Here is a 16,589-nt window from a genome sequence, read left to right as displayed (position 1 = left end):
TAGTAATGCATGCATTAAGAAATGATACAATATTCCTCCGATGTGATATCACAGAAACACAGGACAGACCAAGACTGAAAAACTGACAAGAACCACATAATTATAACATATAGTTACAACAGTGCAAGCAATACTGTAACTTGATGAAGATCAGGCCATGGGCATGGTAAAAAAAGTTCAAAGTCTCTCGAAAGTCCCACATCTCACGCAGACGGGAGAAGGAAGAAAACTCTCCCTGCCATGCCCGACCACAGTCCGACTCTGAGTCATCTAAAAACTTTGAGCCTCCAACCAGCCCTCCGACACCGAGCACCGAGCACCATCTCTGCCGAGCACTTCGACCCCAGCCCCGGCCGCCAGCAGCAGGCAAAGCCGAGGATTTGAGGCCTTCCCTCCGGAGATTCTGGATCGCACAGTAGCAGCAGCAACGAACCGGGCATTTCAGAAGTTTCTCCAGATGTTCCTCTGTGCTTCTCACGGCTGTCTCCATCAAATCAGAATTTATCTCATTATTGTTCTCACCTCTGGAGCCTTGCTCTTTAGCCTCTGCCTGTATGCAGGTAGGAGGAGGGCAGCCAAGTGATCAGATTTCCCAAAATACATTCTGGGCATGAAACAGTAGGCATTCCTAATCATAGTATAGCAGTGGTAGAGTATGTTGGGAACCCTGGTGCAACAAATAATATGTTGATGTTAATTGGGCAGAGATTTCTTCGAGCAAGCCCGTTTTAAGTTCCTGACAATGATTTGAAAAGCATTGGGGCAGGCTGTTTCTTGATTGCTGATGGCAGCACTCAATACCCTGAGTGCCTGTTTAACATCCGCCTTTGGCGATATGTAAACTCTGGTCAGGATCACGTTCTCGGTAGGTAGACTGGTCAGCACTTAATCATTACATGTTCCAGGTCAGGGAACAAGAGTACAACAAGGCCATTGCATTGGAGAAGTACAAAGAGTTTATCATAAAGCACACACCCCCACCATTTGACTTCTCTGAATCCGCAGTCTAGTCCTGCATATTGAGATAGATTGTATATCTCAGGGTTGTTTATGATGACATGTATATTTGATAATAAATTTACTTTGAATTTTGAGAAGCCTTCAGTTCTTACCAACGTAGCTCTCTGGCTTGTCTGTAGTGAGCTCTTGACTTATCTTACCTTGACTTAGCCAAATCTTTCATAATTAAAATGGAAACTTTCTGTAAGCAGAAAGTGAAACTGAGATAATATCTTAAGTCAAAGACTTTCTCTCAGAATTGTCTGCCATTTATTTTTAGTTTAACGCAACATCTGTGTTCTTTTGATTTTTTTCTCTTAAATCTTTGGTTAGCATGCATATGAAGGTATTTTATTATGTCAAGGGCACTATTTAAATACAAGTAGTTGTTAATGATAAAGATTATCTTTATTCGTCACACATTCATTGAAACATTGAAGCATACAATGAAATGCTTTGATTTTGTATCAGCAACTAACAGAGTCCAAGGATGTGCTGAGAACAACCCACGCTTCCAGCGTCAACATAGCATGCCCACAATTTACTAACCCTTAAGGCTGATTTATACTTGTGCGTACTAGCTCACGCCGTAGCCTACGCAAGCCACTGAGAGACATAGATGAGGAAATGCATTTCAAATATTTTCGGATGTCGGCAGGTAGATTTAACGATTTGGTTCATCGTCTTCAACCATTTATTTGGCATCAGTGTACGCACAGTATACTCAGAGACTGGCGATCACCATTCGGGTTTTAGCTTCAGGTGGAAATCAACAGGCTGTAGCAGCTAGCTACAAACTGGCATCAAGCACAGGGTCCTCCATAATTTCGGAGGTCTGTAAAGCTTTATGGAAAGCATTGCAGCCAGAGTTCCTTCCCTGCCCTTCAGTCGCCCAATGGCAAGCTATTGCAGCGTAGGAGGAAATGTGATGCTACCAAGCGGACCAATCACAGTTGTTGAGGTCTGCAACGCTGCGACACGTAGTTACATTTTGGGAGAGGTGTGCGTTAGGCTATGGCGTAGGGTTTGGCGTAGAGTATAGCGTAGGGTATGTGGCTATGCCGTACCTGTGGTGTACATTTGATGCACAAGTATAAATCAGCCTTAACCCATACATCTTTGGAATGTGGGAGGAAACCAGAGTACCTGGAGGATATCCATGTGGACCTGGGGAGAATATATAATTCTCTTACAGACAGCGGAGGGAATTGAACACAGCATTCGTTTTAAGCTTTCTGTGGTTTGAAAATAACTAGAGATGGCAATATTCACACTTATTTTTAGAAAGCACAGTGCTTCTATCAAAATTAGACTTCAAAATATTGGAAAGTAAATATATTAAAATTCAGTTCAAAAATGAACATTTTTGAGGACCGAAGGCAAACAAGAGAAAATCTGCAGTTGCTGGAAATCCAAGCAACATGCTCAAAATGCTGAAGGAACCCAGCAGGCCAGGCAGCATCTATGGAAAATAGAGTACAGTTGACATTTTGGGCTGAGACCTTCAGCAGGACCGGGATTTTTCAAATAAGAGAAATTTCTTTCCATTCAAAAGAAGTCTAGGAGCAATGAGACAAGGGTTGAATTGCTCAATTTTATTTGAGGTGATAGATCAGCTGAGAAGCCTATTAAAATGTAAATAGAATATATGACTTTATGAACAGCAGAAAAGAACACACAATTAAAATGTTATGTTGAACTAAAACAGTGGGTTTGGTCTCAGCTAGAGTACTACTTCCAACCTGTGTGCCATACCTTACAAAAAATGCCAAAGTTTTCAAAAAGTTAGAAGAGATGAAAAAAGTTCCAAGGAGTGCCAGTTGTGCCAAGAGATTTGAAAACATGGGTTCTTCTCTCAAAGCAGTGAAGGTTAAGAGATTTGACAGAGCTGTTTATTATCATAAACGTTTTTTACTGAGTAGATAAAAATACTTTCAATGATTAACAAAGTTAAAATTGTTTGTAGATTTGAAAGTCCTGCTCGACAGAGGTGGAAGTATTTGTGGAATCTGGGAGTCCAGCCTAAGATAACGGCTACAAGCTGAATGAGAACTGACTCGAGAAAAGTGCAACGTCGTGCAAAATTTTTCAGAAATTTCGTGCCAATACTGATCCCGTGCAAGGGCATGAAATAAAGAACAGAAATCACTGGAAGTGTTCAGCAGCTCAGGCAGCATCAGTGGGAGAGAGAAATAAAGGTTTCTGAAACATTGATCAGTCCTCCGTCCAAATGATCAGTTGCTTGACTTGTTGAGTACATCCTAACAGTTTTCTGTCTGTGTTTTAGATTTCCAGCAACTCCAGTTTGTGTGTGTTTTGTTTTTGGTCATCGGTTAAAATGCACAGGCTGCCAAAAGATATGGAAAGATCCTTCGGCGTATTTAAACCGGACCTGTCACTTTCAGAATCCTCTCGTTGGTTAAATTACGCAGCAAACGCCACCACTCGGTGCATAGAGAAAATACATGCATATAAAATAAAAACATCTGCTGAGTATTTTGAGTTATAGTCAGAATAATGCAGATCATGACATAAAGCCGTAGCTGCAACGCCATTGACCTATAATAGCAACTCGGGTGACATGGGACCGGCCCGAATAAAGGCATTTCCACGCAGCCATACCGGTATCTTAGCAACTGCGGTGTAACGGGCGGGACGGAGCGTCCGTTGATTGGTGGGAGTGTCAATGGACGACGCCCTGGCCGCGATGCCACGTGAAGTTCCATTGGTCGCCTTTTCGCCGGTTGCACGTGTTGTGAACTGAACTGCATTTTTGAGGTAGCGTTAAAGGCGATATTTATGCATTACTAGAGAGATTGCGATGGCGCACACTTTTACTTTAAAGGAGCTCGTGAATTTGGCCATCGGCACTCCCGAGGTGGGGGTGTGTAACTTCAACGCGCTGCATGCACTATTGCATGGTATTTTGGAACATCTCCAACTTGGAGATGTGCAGAAGACGGTGGAAGAAGTAGAGGTTGAGTTTATCAAACCCAAGAGCTCTAAGGGCGAGGTTCCTGCAGAAGAAGCCCCTGCTTCAGAAGAAGGTCCACCCAAGGAGAATGGAAGGTCTGTTTCTCTCTTCCACCAACTGGAAGAAAAAGTTGCAAAGCTCCAAAACGCGATGGGCATCTTGGGACAATTGCCCAGTGTTCCAGAACTCATGGCCCGCAGCCAAGAGGAGACGGGCGGCAGGAAAAGCTCTCTATCCAGCGGCAGTGGAGGGCCAGTAAAGGAAATGTGGCAACTCATGCAAGTCAAAAAAAAGTTGGAAGCAAACGAGGAAGGAGTGCTTAAGGTGGGATACGGTCTGAACGTTCATTAGGTGCTGTTATTTAATAAAACCGATAAATTTAACATCCTATCCATGGGTTAATTGGATTTGGAATGTAGTGTACTTGTCAATCAATATACATAAATATGGAGGGGAAGCATTCACTACAGTCGTCAAAGGAGTTGCAGTCAAAATTATATTAAGGGATATTGGAATACACTGGAAAATCCAATGAGATTAAATGCAGGCAAGTCATTGGCTCCTAATGTTTGGGGATCCCAGAAAAGTAATGTGCTGTAATAGTTCATCTTTTGATCTGTATCTTTAGTCATATTGTGTAATCCAAAATAATATTATATTTCCAGTGAATCTTCCACAGACATTTCAATGTCTATCCCTGTGGCTCTTGTTTCCCTAGAGTACAGTTGCATTTGAACTTGTAGGCTAAATTATTTAAAAAAAAAATCTCAATGGGATTTTCAGGCAAAAGAAGGCTATATTAGAAAAGGTTAGCTTGGTGATTGTGGAGATGGGTTTTGTGATCGTGTTCGGAGGGAAAATGTATCTGCGATGGATGTACAATTGTTTTACACCCTGATCATGCACTAGGATTGTCCCGGTGCACTGCTTCTCACTTGAACAGTGGCCCGACCATTTCCTGCCACAAACACATTGATTTGCCTGGCTGACCTCATTCTCATGTTAAACAACAACTTCCACAACTCCATCTGTGTTTTCTGGAACCTTGCAAGTGCCTGTCTTTTTTTTTGTTTCCCCTTCATTACTTTTGCCGCCAGTTTGCACCCTGATGTCGTCTTCCCGATCTGTGGGGATAGGTTCTGCCCGTAACATGCCCATGCTTGTTTTAGATATACTTCATTCTTTCCAGCTTCCTGAAAGGATTTCACTCCCTAAAATTTTTTTTGTTCTGTTTCTTCTATGTCGGCTCTTATGACACTTGCTAAACGGGTGCATTGGAGCTGTCTTCCTTTGTCCTTAATCATCTGTCAGTACTACAGTTATAAAAGCCCTGATCACATATCATTTATTTCCCAACCCCTGGTCTCGCATCCTCTTCTAGATGGAGCAATAGAATTCCCACTTCCCACCTCATCAACCTCCTGCTTTGGACAGATCATCTTTGCAATTTCTGCTATCTTCACAAAACGTGCAGAGTAATAGAGCATTACAGCACAGAACCAGGCCCATTGGCTCATTATTAGTCCATGCTGAACTGTTATTCTACAAAAGCTCATCGGCTGGTGTAGTTCATGCTGAGCTGTTGTTCTGCCCAGGCCCATTGACCTGCACCAAGACCATGGACTTCCATGCCCCTCCTGTCCACTTACTTATCCAAACGTCTCTTAAATGTTGTAATCAAATGCACATCCATCACATCTGCCAGTAGCTCATTCTACATTCATATTGCCCTTTCAGTGAAGAAGCCCCCCCCTCAGTTTACCCTTAAATATCTTCCTCTGTTCTTTCAGCATCCTGAAGCTACCATCCCCCTCTAACTCTGTCCTGCTAATCCTTTTTCTTCAATAACTCCTTCTCATGATGCTTTCCAACCAATCACTCTTTCACTTCTTTTTCACCATCCAACGACACAACAGTCGCACAGGAGAAGCAACCGTTCACCTGCTCTTCTTACGATCTAGTGTATTGCATTCAGTGCTGATGGGATCTCTTCTACATTGGAGAAACCCACACAGATTAGATGACAGCTTTGTGCAGCATTTGTTTTCAGTCTGCACCAGAGACACTGAATTTCCTTTTGTCGTCCACTTCAATTCAGCATCTTGCTTCATCACTGGCATTTCAGTTCTGTGGTCTCATCGCTGTTATAACAAGACCTCGAGCAGCACCAAATCGGAGATCAGAAGCCTGAGAAGGAGTAGTTCGCTCAGGTTCACTGACTTGAGTAGAAAAGGCAGTGCTTGCAGCAGTTTGGTGCTTTGCGCAGTGGTCAAGTAGTGTTTGGGATTGATTGTCAAGATTATATTAAAGTAAGGCGGGGCAAGCGGAGTGGCTGTCATTGGAGTGGTCAGAGTTAGAGTGGAGATTTCTTTTTAGGCTTTCGCTCTTCGAGGCTTTAGAGTGGAGAGAGAAGGCAAAAAAAAGCTGTAGATGGTATTTTACATCCACAGATTTTCTAATCTTCCTCCTTTATATTTGCTCAGTTGGAACAGTAGAGTTGCTAGGCAGGATAGTGGGATGTGGGAAGGCAGGGAGACCTCCAATGACCAATGACTATACCTGCAGGAAGAGTATCCAGCTGCCGCTTCCAACAATCTGCATTAGAGTTGGCTGTGGAACTGAACTGAACTCCAGATCATTTGGGAGGCTAAGGGATGATAGATAGGATATGTAGAGAGGTAGTTATACCCAAGGAGCAGGATGCAGGAAACTGGGTGACAGGAAGGGGAAAGTGATTAAACAGTCAGTGCAGAGTATCATTGTGGCCATTTTCCCTTTCTTCCCCCCCCCCAACAACAGCTAAACAACTTTGAATATTGTTGGGGAGGGGGTGGTGGAAATGACCTAGCAGAGGAAAGACAGTGGTCAGATCTCTGGCATTGAGTCAGACTCTGACTCAGAAGGGAAGGGAGGGAGAAGAGGCGAGCTGTGGAGAAAGGGAATTTGTTAGTTGGGGGAACAGAAAGGAGGTTCTGTGGATGAGAACGAGATTCCTGGTTGGTATGTTGCTTCCTGGGTGCCCGAGTTTGGGATATTTCGGATCGAGTCCTCAGTATTCTTAAGTGGGAGGGTGAACAGCCAGAGATCGTGGTCCATTTAGGTACCAATGACACAGAGTGATGAAGTTCTGCAAAATGAGTTCAGGGAATTGGGTGTTAACTTAAAGGGCAGAGCTGTAATGAATATGATCTCAGGATTGCCGCCTGTGCTTCCTGCTAGTGATGGCAGAAATGGGAAGATTATACAGTTGAACATGTGGCCGAGGAGTTGGTGTAGGAAGAAGGGCATAAGAATTTTGGATCATTGGGCTCCCTTCCAGGGAAGGTGGGACCTATACAGAAGAATCAGTTTGGACCTGAACTGGAGGGGGCTAATATCCTAGCAGGAAGGTTTGCTAGTGCTGCATGGTGGGGTTTAAGCTAGAGTTGCAGAGGGATGGAACTAGAGTGTCAGAACATGGAGTAGTTCTGGGGACATGTTGTTAAGACCTCAGATGTTCTGGAATCAAAAGGTTGAATGTGATCTAGCTAGTGTCCTAAGCTGTATATATCTCATAGGAAGCACGGCGAGCTCAGGGTGTGGATCAACACCTGGAATTGTGATATTGTAGTCATTAGCGAGACCTGGTTGCCAAAAGGCCAGGTCTGGCAGTTCAATATTTTGGGTTCCATTGTTTTAGATGTGACAGTGGGAGTGATTATAGGAGGACTGGGTGGCATTACTAGCCAAGGAAAACATCATTGCAGTGCTCAGTCAGGACAGACTGGAGAACTTGTCTAGTGAGGTATTGTTGGTGGAACTGAGAAATAAGAAAGGTATGACCATGTTAATGGGACTACATTACAGACCATCCAACAATCCGAGGGATTTAGAGGAACAAATTTGTAAAGAGATCGCAGACTCTTGCAAGAAACAAGGTTGTTATAGTAGGTGATTTTTAACTTTCCACATATTAACTGGGACTCCCATACTGTAAAAGGACTAGATGGGATCAGGTTTGTCAAATGTGTTCAGGTAAGTTTCCTTAATCAGTACATAGAAGTTCCAATGTGAGAGTGTGCAATACTTGATCTGATGTTTGGGAGTGAGTCAGGACAGGTGAGAGAAGCTAGTGAAAGGGAATACTTTGCATTACCGATCACACTGCCATTAGTTTCAAAGTAGATATACAGAAAGATAGGTCTGGTCCTCAGGATGAGATTCTGAACTGGAGAAAAGGCAATTTTTATGCTATCAGAAAGGATCTAGATATTTTCGGGCAAAGATGCACTTGGTGACTGGGAGGCCTTTGAAGGTGAAATTTTAAGAGCACCAATATAAAAGGTAAAGATACCAGGTGTAGGAAACCTTGGTTTTCAAGAGCTATTGAGGCCCTGGTTGAGGCAAAAAAAGGTGCGTAGCAGGTATAGGCAGGTCGGTATAAATGGGGTACAAGAAATGCAGGAGAACGTTTACAGTAATCAGGAGAGCTCAAAGAAGGCATGAGGTTGCCCCAGCAAACAAGGTGAAAGGAGAATCCAAGGGATTCTACAGATACTGAGCAAAAGGATTGAAAGGGATAATATTTATCTTCTAGAAGATCAGAATAGTAATCTGTGTGTGGAGCTGAAAGAGGTGGGGGAGATCTTAGATTTTTTTTGCTTCTGTAATTACTCAGGAGACACGGTCTATAGAAGTTGGATGAAGTGGCATCGACTTCATGGACCCTATACAGATTACAGAGGAGGAGGTGTTTGCTGTCCTGAGGTAAATTAGGGTGGATAGATCCCCAGGGCCTGACAGGTGTTCCCTTGGACCCTGCGGGAGGCTAGTGCAAAAATTGCTGGGGCATAGCAGAAATATTTTAATCATCCTTGGCATCAAGTGAGGTACCAGAGCATTGGAGGATCATCAATGTTGTTCTGCTGCTTAAGAAAGGGTCTGAAACTAAACCAGGAAATTATAGGCCAGTGATCTGACATCAGTTGTGGGAAAACTATTGGAAGGTATTCTAAGGGGCTGTGTATAGAAGTATTAGGATTAGACATGGACTGATTTAAGGATTCAAGGAAATGACCAGGAAAGTTGATGAAGACAAGGCAGTGGATGTTGTCTGTATGGACTTTAGCCAGGTGCTTGACAGGGTCCCACATGGGAGGTTGGTCAGGAAGACTCAGTCGCTCGGTGTTCAAGATGAGGCAGTATATTAGATTAACATTGGCTTTGTGGGAGAAGCCAGAGAGTGGTAGTAGATGGTTGCTTTGAGGACTGGAGGTCTATGACTAGTGGAGTGCCTCAGGGATCTGTACACGCTGTTAGGTTTCACTGCTAATGTAATGGCTTCTCTAATTTTCCACTGCTAAGATAATGGTTTCTCTGTCGCAGTAATATTTGGGTTATGACTAGAGATAATGGAGCATGCTGGCCAATGAGTGGGATGTTGTTCATTCTTGTGTGTTTGGGAGCCGGGAATTTGCGGTCTTTTGCCGGGGAAAGAAGACGCGAATGGAGAGAGTTGGTAGACTGCCAGATGGAGTGGACTTGGAGTGAGGGTCCGAAGGTCAGTGACGATCGGAGGAGGTCGATGGTGGACGAACGGCCTTATCAGTGAGTTCCAACGTTGCACATTAGACTGTTTCATGAGAATGGGCCCTTTTTATTTGTTTTCTTTGCTAACCATATAGTCAAATTAAGAATTATAAATTTCAATTGTTTAATTCCATATTGTGTACTGTTTGTTATTTCGTGGTACTGATTTGTAATGGGTCACATTGCGCAGTATCCACCCAAATGAGATTTCTTATGTTTGGCTGGGCTGGGCGGGGCTATCATCCCCTATATGAAGCTGCTAGCCGAAGCAAGAGTTAGAGATCTGTGCTGGATTGGTTGTTGTTGTTGTCATCTATATCAGTGATTTGGATGATGTAGTTAACTGGATCAGCAAATTTGCAGGTGACATCAAGATTGAGGGTGTAGTGGACAGCGAGGAAGGCTATCGTGACTTCTGGATCTGGACCAGCTGGAAATATGGGCTGCAAAATGGCAGATGAAATTTAATGCAGACAAGTGTGAGGGATTTGCACTTCAGTAGGGCTCTGAGGAGTGTGGTAGAAGGATCTGGGAATACAGAATACAATTCCTTGAAATTGGTGTCACAGATAAGATCAAAGTTTTTGGCTCATTGGCCTTCATAAATCAATGTACTGAATACAGGAGATGGGATGTTACATTGAAGTGTGTCAGACATTGAGTCCTAATTTGGAGTATTGTTTTGGTTCACCTTCCCGCAGCAAAGACGTAAATAAATTTGAAAGAGTACAGAAAATTTAAAAGGCTGCACTGGGTCTGAAGGACCTGAATTGTAAGGAAAGATTGAATAGGTTAAGACTTGATTCTTTAAAGGAGAAGGACGAGGGGAGATTTGATAAAGATATACAAAATTAAAAGGTATAGATAGGGTAAATGCAAGCTGGGTTTTTCCACTGAGGTTGCGTGGGTCTACAACCAGAGGTCATGGATTAAGGGTGAAAGGTGAACAGTTTAAGGGGACCAAGAAATGCAACTTCACTCTGAGTCATGAGAGTGTGGAACGAGCTGCCACGCAAGTGATGTATATGAACTCAATTTCAACACTTAAGAGAAGTTTGGACAGGTATATGGATGATAGGGATATGGAAGGCTATGGTTCCAGTGCAGGTCAATGGGAGTAGGCAGCTTAAGTGGTTTGGTACTGACTAGATGGCCAAAGGGCTTGTTTCTGTGCTGAACCTTTCTATGACTAACTGTAAGATAATGAACAGCTTCTTATCTTCCCTTTTATATTACAACCTTCTGGATTCAATACTGCATTTAATAACCTCTTATAACTTGCTGTCCTTGTTATCAGTACTGGCCAGTGCTTCTCTGTTGGCACAAACTTGTTTACTGAGCATTTTGTAGAGCTTTGCATTTGACAGATTTTATGTTCCTGTGTTCTCTCTTGCTATCAGCCTTGTTAACTTGCCAAACCAGATAAGCTGAACAAGTGCCACACCTGCCCTTGCCCCTCCTCCCTCACTACCATTCAGGATCGCAAGCAGTCCTTGCAGGTGAAGCGACACTTCAGCTGTGAGTTTGTTGGGGTCATCTACAGTATCTGTGCTTCTAATGTAGCCTCCTGTATCGGTGAGAGCTGACATGGATTGGAAGACCACTTCGCTGAGCATCTATGCTCCATCCACCAGAAGAAGTAGGATCTCCCGGTGGCCACCCATTTCAATTTGACTTCCCTTTCCCATTCTGACATGCCTGTCCACTGCCTCCTCTACTGCTGCAAAGCAGCCATACTCGGGTTGGAGGTCCTGCACCTTGTATTCCCTCTGGGTAGGCTCCAATCTGATGGCATGAATATCGATTTTTCGAACTTCTGGTGATTGTTTTACTCCCACCTCTCCTTCACCATTCCCCATTACGCTTTCCCTCTCACTTTATCTTCTTACCTGCCCATCACATTCCTCTGGTGCTCATTCCCCTTCTCTTTCTTCCATGGCCTTCTGTCCTCTCCTATCAGATTCCCCCTTAAGCCCTTTATCTGTTTCACCAATTGACTTCCCAGCTCTTCACTTTACCCCTCCCTCTCTCCAGGTTTCACCTTTCACCTACTATCTTGTGCTTATCCCTCCCCTCCTTACTGACTTATCTTTTTCTTCCAGCCCAGGTGAAGAATCTTGGCCCGAAATGTTGACTGTTTACTCAAGTCCCATAGATGCTGCCTGGCCTGCTAGTTCCTCTAACATTTTGTGCTTGTTGCTTTGAGTTCCAGCATCTGCATATTTTCTCGTGTTTGAACTTCATAAACAAGTTTCTTCCACAGAAACCACAGCCTTGTTCTGTCAGAGATACTTCCTTAATTTTGTCCATCTACCCTGCACTCTCCCTGCAGCTTAAACTATTCGATATTCTTTTTTTCTAGTTTTTAAACGAAGTCTCAGACCTGAAATATTAATTCTTCCCACAAAAGCTGCTTGACCTTTGAGTGATTCCAACAATGATTATGATTTTGAAAACTTAAGAATCTTGGTTGCTGTATAGTGCAGTTTTTTCTGAATGCTTTGGAAATGCTACTTTAAAAATTTGCTTTTATTTTTAGAATTCAAGCTCATGGTTATTCCAACTGGCATTTTCAGAGTACAATGATAATTGGCAGTGTTGCTGTGACATGTCTTTTTCCCTGCAAAATAATCACCAGTGTGCACTTTTTCAGGCAATGGGATCACTACAAGAATTGATGAATGCAATTAATCTCTTGAGTAGTAACCAGGAAACAATGAAGAAGGACCTTGAAAAAGTAAGTTAGTATTAATAGCACAAGTTTAAGATGCTGGGTTTTTTTACTAATTGGGATTAACTTAATGTACTGTAAAGATTAAATATGCTTTTTTTATTTTTCTATGTTCACACAATTGATTTTTCCTGTGAACCAGTTACCAGTTGGGTCCTTGCTGGAAAAGGACTCAAAAGATCTCTGTCCTTCCCTTCCGAGCTGCTGTAGTGCATGATAGACCAGTTTCATTAACTTTCTGGGTCGTACAAGACGACGACAATTAAGTGCGTTGATATTGCTGTTTATCAAAACAAAAATTTAAACTGTTGGAGAGAATGGGAAAAATGGCGGGGAGAAAACAAAGCAGTGATTAAGACACTGAATGATGGTCTATGGAGAGGAAAAGAAACTGCTGGAGGAACTCTGGGTCAACCACATCAGTGGTTGTGGAAAGATGGTCACATTTCAGATTGAGACCTTGCATCAGGACAGGGAGAGTAGAGAGAAAATAGCCAGTACGTAGAAGTGAGAGGAAAAGGTGAGAGGCCAGTTAAATGATAGATGGAACCAGATAAAGGAGGAATGCCTGGCAGATGGAACCAGGAGGGGTAGGTAATGGAGGATAGGGAAGCTGATCAAAGGGAAAGAGACTCTGTGGACAGGTGGAAGTAGAATGAACTTGGAGAATGGGTAACCAGAAAATCCAGTGTTTCTACAATTGAGCTGTCGGCCACTGTTCTTGTATTTGCATTTGGCCTTTGCAGCAGTGAAGAAAGTTGAGTACAGACAGGTCAGTGTGAGAATAATAGGATGTGGAATTGAAATAAGATGTCACCATCAGCTTAAGATGGCATTGTGGATGGAGTAGAGGTGTTCTGCAAAACAGTTGTGTAGTGTGCACTTGACCTTGCTGCTGTAAGGGGGGGGCCACATCATGGGCACCGAATGCAAAAGACCATGTTGGAGGAAGTGCACCACCTCATCTGGAAGGGCTTTTTAGATATTTGGCTGGTGAGGGAGAAAGTACAAATCTCACATGTTAAGGTTGCTGGGGAAAGTGCAAAAGGTTGGTTGGAAGGGATGAGTGGATCAAGGAGTCCCACATTTCCTGTGGAAAGCAGAATTTGGGGGGAGGGGGTAGAGGAGAAGATATGGCTCATGGTGAGTTCCCATTGGAACTGATGGAAGTGATGAAGGATGATAAGCTGGATGCAAAGCCCAGTGGGATGAAAGGTGACCTATCTCCGTTCTGTCTGGAGAAAGGCTGAAAGAGTGATGTGAGAGCAGATGTGTGGGAAGTGATAGAAATGGGTGTTAAAGTCGATCAGTTAAATGGTCACCATGAAAGGGCAGCTCTTCTGAGTGGTCAGTAACAAAACAGATCTTGACAGAATTCAGGCTCAAGGAGATAATATTGGACCCCATCTACTCCCCCCACCCCCTTAATTAGTAGCAAAAGTTTAATGATGTAAATATGGAGAATTTCTTATTGATATACATAACACACTGCTTTGTACATGGGTTGTCACGAGTGTCTAAGTGTCCTTTTATGGTGAGGTGGGTTTTGATGTTTACATCAAATTCTCAGAATGTAACATTAAGCTTTTATTAATTCCTTCAGCTGCAGAGTTTTCCAGATGTGTGAATGTGACAGTGACTGGGAAGCAGGAGCTGCTGACTCTACTAGAGCTTTTTTTTGTCAGATTGGGGACGGTCCTGTCTTTCCCCAGAGTTAAATATACAGTACTGGTTTTAGCAGGGGGAGTGGTTCTATCCAGTAACTACACTTGCACACTTTTTGCTTGTGACTTATCAATAATCATCAACTATGAGATTTTCGCAGTCACAAAATACGTACTTTTCCATTTGTATATTTATAAGCCTTCAGCAGAAGCTGGAATGTGCAGTGAAGTGGGTAAAATGCTGACTAAATCCAAACTGTAAGTGTCTGAGATCCTAAGGGACGTGAAAATTCTCATTAGTGAGAGGTATAAATAAGGGGATGTAGCTACAATATAAGGGACCGGTCATTTAAAATTGAGGTGTGTAGAAATTTCTTTAGTGCAGTCTCGTGATATTAAAGTAAAGATGGATAACTTGTTGAAAGATTGGGACTATGGGAGCTGGTGTGGATGAGAAGCTGAGACCAACATGAGTTGGCCGTGATTATGCTGAATTGGTGAGATGACTTGGTGGGGGAGGTGGGGAATGCTAGTTATCCTCCAATTTTCTCATTTCTTTTGAAAAGCCATTAGGAATTAAGGTTGGTGACCATGAATAACAAGGAGCTAGTCCTGTAGTCATTATACTTGCTATATTGCAGTGCTTTAAGCCAGACTGTACTAATGAGAAAGGAGGTGGTTTACAAACAGAACAACTTCAAGTGAATCTTGCCTTGGCAATACCGAGAATGCAAACATGGTGGATGAGATTAAGCACCAAGATTTTTGATGTTACCCTGGAGGTGGCAGTGAACTATCCTGTCCACAGGAAGCTATATAGCTGCATATATTTGCATACCTTCAACCATCGGATTTCAGTAGGGAAAATCAGTGTGGTTTGCACCAGCCGCCTTTCTGTGAGCCTTGGTTGCAGTGCAGTTGTTTGAGTGAGTACTGTAGATCATGCCTCTGATTTATCCATTTAGGGCAGGAGTTTTCAACTTATTATTTTAATGCTGTGGAGCTCTACCATTAACTGTGGGGTCAGTAGGTCTCTGATTGGGAACCTCTGATTTACAGTGTATATTGTATTTGTACCGATAATGTTGACTGAGAGTGTGAAATAGGAGGCAGTTCTTTGCCTCCATCATAGTCTCCATGATATCCAAGAGATTGCATCTTCTGGATGCCTGAAAGGAAAAAGACACGGGTAAACCACTGGTAGGTGAGGGAAGCTTGCTGTGGGGACTGTAATTGATTCATGCTTAACATCCACAGCAGTTTGGAAATCAGAAGGTATGCTAGAATGAGGAAGAGGTATGTACAAGGATTAAGGTGCATGGTGTTCTCTGCCGTTTATCTCTGCACCAATATTCACTTGGTATGAATTGTCCCAGAAGTAGTTAGTGCTGTGACACTGTTTAAATCCCCATTTGCTTTAACTTTCTGTGAAGCTAAATTTCAAACTTCTGATACCTACAGTTACAGCAAAGCAAAGCACGAAACACTGAAGAAACGACTCGCAAATTGGTGAGTTATGAATAGAAACTGGTAAAAATTTTGATATCCAAAGACAACTAACTAAACATTTTTTATGTAACTTAAAGTTGTGATACAATATTGTCATAACAGTGAAGTAAAAATGATCTTGAAAACATGAATTGGAAACTAACTTTTTAATCTCTAACTTGGAGTGATAGATGGGGTTGGATTATGAAAACCATAATTATGTTTGGATTTAAAAAACTTGTCCATAATTTCCACAGCATTGAGAATTGTGCAGGCATTTGTCCTATTTATGTATAACAATGTAATTGTTTGAACTGTATGCAAGTTGTATTTAGTATTCTCTTTGGGGTGCAGTTTTAAGTATAAATAACTGATTCTAGACATTTAAATAATTTACAAATTTAATTTCTGGGTCTGGAAGATTGCAAAACCTGCAGAAAGTAAGATGTGAAATTTCAGTGATATTTTGTTTAGCTCCTTGTCACTGAGAGGTATTGCTATGAAGCATATTGTGAATTTTTGTAAGATGGGCTATTTCTCCCTTTGAATCCACTAAATAAGTGGAGATGTGTTCATAGGGGATGATTTTCTCTCATAGCCATTTTATCATTAAATAACAGCAGTGGGTCAGTTTTTAAATTAACAGCTGAGACCAACATTAGACTTGCTGGGGGAGGGATGGGGTGGGGTACAGGGAAGACAAAAAAAACGCAGTGCATTTTTTAAAAAAAATCAGTGTCTCAGTACTGTACGGCAATAAAATTTGGACATATTGTCGCTGCATTCATTGGGTTAGCAGTCACATTTGAGACCTATTATTACCACACACACTGTCCAGTCAAAGGACATGAAAACAAACATCTCTTCTTGCAGTCCTTTCATCTACAATGCATTTCCTCTGACATCCATGGCTTGTGGATTAGGTGAGGGTGGGGATATCAAGGAAAGAAATGGGATTTGAAGATCATGGTTCATGGAAGAAAGGTGATGTAACTCAGAGTAATGAGTTAAAATATGGTGAGTTAGTAGCAGTGGAGTAAAGATCAAGCAACACATACACAATACTGGATGAACTCAGCAGGCCAGGCAGCATCTAATGAAAAGAGTACAGCTGACATTATGGACTGAGACCCTTCAGCAGGACTCGAGAGATCAAGGAATTAAT

The 16,589-nt window shown here is 42.4% G+C and overlaps 1 protein-coding gene across 4 annotated transcripts in view; it reads left to right on the top strand.

Moving 5' to 3' along the window:
- Window positions 1-3,696: 3,696 nt before the first annotated feature.
- LOC134351342 (uncharacterized protein C16orf96 homolog) overlaps window positions 3,697-16,589 on the top strand; it is a 90,484-nt gene continuing 77,591 nt past the window's right edge. Inside the window, exons 1-4 of one of the 4 annotated variants that reach the window (XM_063057416.1) lie at window positions 4,259-4,297; window positions 9,338-9,559; window positions 12,195-12,278; window positions 15,398-15,445. In XM_063057416.1, coding sequence (XP_062913486.1) covers window positions 12,198-12,278; window positions 15,398-15,445 — 129 coding nt within the window. In that variant the 5' untranslated portion in view covers window positions 4,259-4,297; window positions 9,338-9,559; window positions 12,195-12,197. Of the gene's footprint in view, window positions 4,298-9,337; window positions 9,560-11,024; window positions 11,181-12,194; window positions 12,279-15,397; window positions 15,446-16,589 lie in introns of those variants that run through there. The other 3 variants (XM_063057413.1, XM_063057415.1, XM_063057414.1) reach the window with 3 other exon arrangements.

Source organism: Mobula hypostoma, chromosome 9, assembly GCF_963921235.1.
Source record: "Mobula hypostoma chromosome 9, sMobHyp1.1, whole genome shotgun sequence".
NCBI lineage: Eukaryota > Metazoa > Chordata > Chondrichthyes > Myliobatiformes > Myliobatidae > Mobula > Mobula hypostoma.
The sequence above is the reverse complement of the archived record's forward strand: the minus strand, read 5'-3'. Positions and strand labels throughout refer to the sequence as shown.